The sequence below is a fragment of the Limulus polyphemus genome, unplaced genomic scaffold (assembly GCF_000517525.1).
Source record: "Limulus polyphemus unplaced genomic scaffold, Limulus_polyphemus-2.1.2 Scaffold569, whole genome shotgun sequence".
Taxonomy (NCBI): Eukaryota; Metazoa; Arthropoda; class Merostomata; order Xiphosura; family Limulidae; genus Limulus; species Limulus polyphemus.
The window spans coordinates 360,811-364,379 of NW_013666179.1; the positions used below are offsets into that span (position 1 = coordinate 360,811).

Here is a 3,569-nt window from a genome sequence, read left to right on the forward strand (position 1 = left end):
CTTCATTACCCATTCAAGCCATCTCCAGCCATTATTTATTGAGAAGTGATTGACTTTTCCCTACTGAAAAACCGCCCCTTTCCATTTTAACTGTCTTAGAACCAGCTCCAGTTGTTCTAGTTTTATTCACAAGTGTTTATGATCTCCAAAAGGAAGGGTTACTGGCAACTTAACAATTGACCTTTTCAATCTCAACCATTATTTGCAGCTATACTTCTACCACATGGAATGTGCACAGGGGCTTGCCTTATTCATTTAGCTATGGCTGTGTGTGTATGATAAGTTTGGACACTCTTATGTATGTCTCTGTTTGTATTGCCTCCTGTTATCTTTGTATAAGATGGGCTGTGTTACAGTTTTGTAGTTTTTCTTTTTGTTGGGTGTTGTCCCTTATGTGTTATTCTTCTCCCAGAATGTTAAACCATTAGCATTCATTATTTCCAGTTAGATTTCCATAACAAGATAATAATTAAATTTTCATTTCTCATGACCAGTGCTTGCAGGTAATGAATCTTGTCTGGGTTGTATCACACGTGCAGTGGTATAATTTCTCATGACCAGCACTTGCAGGTAATGAAACTTGTCCCAGTTTTATCACACATGCAGTGGTATCAGTTGGACAAAAGTTCCACTGCCATTTTAATATGTACAAATGGTTTATCGTGATGTTTCGAATAAGGCCTAATTAATTATACACCATGTGAAATTGTTGATGATTAAAATTTAAGATTTTGAAACATCAAAATTCTTAATGTTTTGTCTTGTTTTACCAGCATTCTTAGACTACCTAAAACTTGTATTCAGATCCTATTTTACATGTTTATCAGTTTCTCCACAGTTTTTATTGTCAACAATTATAGTTTTACAAATAAAAACTTGCTCTAAAATGTCATAAGTAATGTTTCTTTTTCTTGCATAAGACTTGAACTATGATGTCCAGGAGAGGAGATTAAAAAAGTATGTTAATTGTATTATGTTTTACATTGTTATGTTAATTCATATTTATTTAAAAAATATTATTAGTGTAAAATGATAAATAACTGATTTAAAAAAGAACAGGTTTGTTTGTAAAGTAATACTACCACATAAAAATACAATATAATCTGTCAGTGTCGATTGAAAACTTGTAGGCATTGTTACGTGGAGAAAAAACTGTTGTTAAATGATAATTCAAATGTATTAACCATACTCTCAAATTTGATTTATAGCAGTATTACTAGTTTTAAAATACATATGAGATCTTGTTCAGTAGTGAAACATTTTAACTGGTAATATTCTGTCTTTCATTTCTTATTCTGTTTAATCACATAATTAGAAGTGATTTATGTTTAGACATTTTTTACCATCATCTGTCAGTATTAGAGTTAAAATGAGTATACTATTCATAACAGTATTGCTCAAGACTTGCACTACACTACCATTGTCCAAAGGAGTTTCCAATGGAATACAAAAATAAAATTAGTTTGACCTTTAAATGCAGCTGTATGGCAGTGTGCATCACAAGTAAATGATGTTTGTTTCTGAACATCTTGCTGCCATTAAAAAAAGAATTGGTGTTTTTGCTTGTTATTTATACATAGTAAAGTTGCTGTCTCATTGTAAGTATTCAGATGATTACATACACATCTACAATTTGTTGAAGCCAAATATACAGACGTGTTGTAGAGGTAGAAAAAAGTAATCTCAGAGAACAAAAATTGTATATGTAAACATGAACTTGAGTAACAAAGCTTTGTTTAGAAAAATGTTTCTTGTACACATAAGAGGATTTATGCTGCTAAGAAAATATGTGGAAGGTGAATGTGGTTTGTATATCTGTTTATTTACACATATATATGTATATTGTTTGCATAGTTTTAAAATGAACAAGTTTTTTTTTTTTTTATACATGTAATTGTAAGGCTCGTGGTGTTCGATGACTTTTCTGAAGTACCTGTCTGTTAGTTTTTGAGTAAGTCCCTTACCTCTGCAAATCTTGGTATACATTATGGGGGGGATTGAATCAAAAACTTATCTGTCTAAACTTATGTGCATTTCCTGTTTTGAATCTTTCAGAGACTTCTGGCAGCTGATGAAGAAGCAAGCAGAAGTATTTTACAAGAGATATCTGTACTTGTATCCTTAAAAATCAGTGTTCTTGTGAAATCCTTTGAAATATTTTTGATAGGAGTAACAATTTTCTTATGTTTTGGAGTATTATAATACCAGTAAATTTGTGGTGATGGCATGATCTTTTCTATGTTTCTTCCTTTCTGTTTTGCTGTTATTCACATATATTTTTTGTAAAGCTTCTGTTTTTTGTACTTTTGTAAAACCATATTTTGTGCTTTACTGATTTTATGAGTGTTAGATAAGTTAGATTTTACCTTGAGTTTCAGTTTGGACTAGCTAAATGAAAACAGCATGATCACTAAGAACTTGCATAGTCTATAGATGTAAAGTATAGGACAATTAGGAGTTTTGTGATGCTCTTGTTATATTTTCCATAAGAATTAATACTATAATGGATCATGTAGTTCACACACACACACAGTTCTGTAAATATTTACTGAATATACACTGCTGTACAATGCATATAGTTTTAGGGTAGGAAATCTTGCATTACATTTCAGATAGTGTACTCAGTACAAATGGCATTTTTAAAAACAGCAGAGTGTTACATGTAAATAATGAACCTTGAATTATACGTAATACATGTAGTCTTCTTATTTACGTCTATTTACAGTTTTTGTTTTGAAATTTTAATAGTTTGTAAGGTAATAAGTATTTAAATCAACATTTGTCTTTTTTTTTTTGTATGAAGTCATTTTGAGAAAATAAAAACTTTAGAAAGTAGTAAGATAGTAGATTTGTCATTTATACCCTAAGTTTTGATTAATTCTGTAATTTCTATCATCTTTGAGGTTTAGCTCAATCACTAGAAAAATCAAGTGTAGGTTAATTACATTAATCACTACATTTTGTACTGGTTTATTTCTAAGTTTATTTCATAATTTGTGTTGTTTGAGAAAGAACAATCTGTGTAATGTGTGCCAAATCATAAACCAAAACTTTTGTGTAGTGCCAGACTGTTTCATTGTCTCACCTTTACAAGAAAAATTGTTTTTGGTGAAGTATTATAGGCTGCATATATTTACAAAGAAATTAAAATGTATAAATTTTTTGATACTATGATCACATAAAACTTAAAGGTGGAATTTTGAAAATTGCCATGTTGTATTTTGTGCTTGTAACTTTGTGTTTATAATATTTTTTTAAAGAGGTCACCAACAAAACATTTAAGCCATTTATCACTTGTTGTGATGCAAGTAAAATATAAATCAGGCTCCTACTGTAGTTTGTAATTAATTTATCTAGTTTGGTGAAGTAACTTGACAGTCTTCCAGAAAAAGCTGTCAGGCCATTCAAACATCATACAGTTTATGGCAGCAGCTGCTATTGACAAGAATCAGTCTGACCATGGGAAATCTGAGTATCTGCTACTTACAGAACTGTGTACAGGTAGTCTCTTCTGTGTTCTATTTCTATAAGTTCTATTATTTTTTGTACTATTAATAATTACAAAGTTG

The 3,569-nt window shown here is 30.4% G+C and overlaps 1 protein-coding gene across 2 annotated transcripts in view; it reads left to right on the forward strand.

The window, feature by feature from the left end:
* The window catches only part of LOC106459159 (cyclin-G-associated kinase-like), a 65,609-nt gene that overhangs the window by 5,607 nt on the left and 56,433 nt on the right, over positions 1-3,569 (forward strand). Inside the window, exons 3-5 of one of the 2 annotated variants that reach the window (XM_022385587.1) lie at positions 921-957; positions 2,056-2,115; positions 3,387-3,501. In XM_022385587.1, the coding sequence (XP_022241295.1) occupies positions 3,423-3,501 (79 nt within the window). In that variant the 5' untranslated portion in view covers positions 921-957; positions 2,056-2,115; positions 3,387-3,422. The remainder of the gene's footprint in view (positions 1-920; positions 958-2,055; positions 2,116-3,386; positions 3,502-3,569) is intronic. The other variant, XM_013918752.2, reaches the window with a different exon arrangement.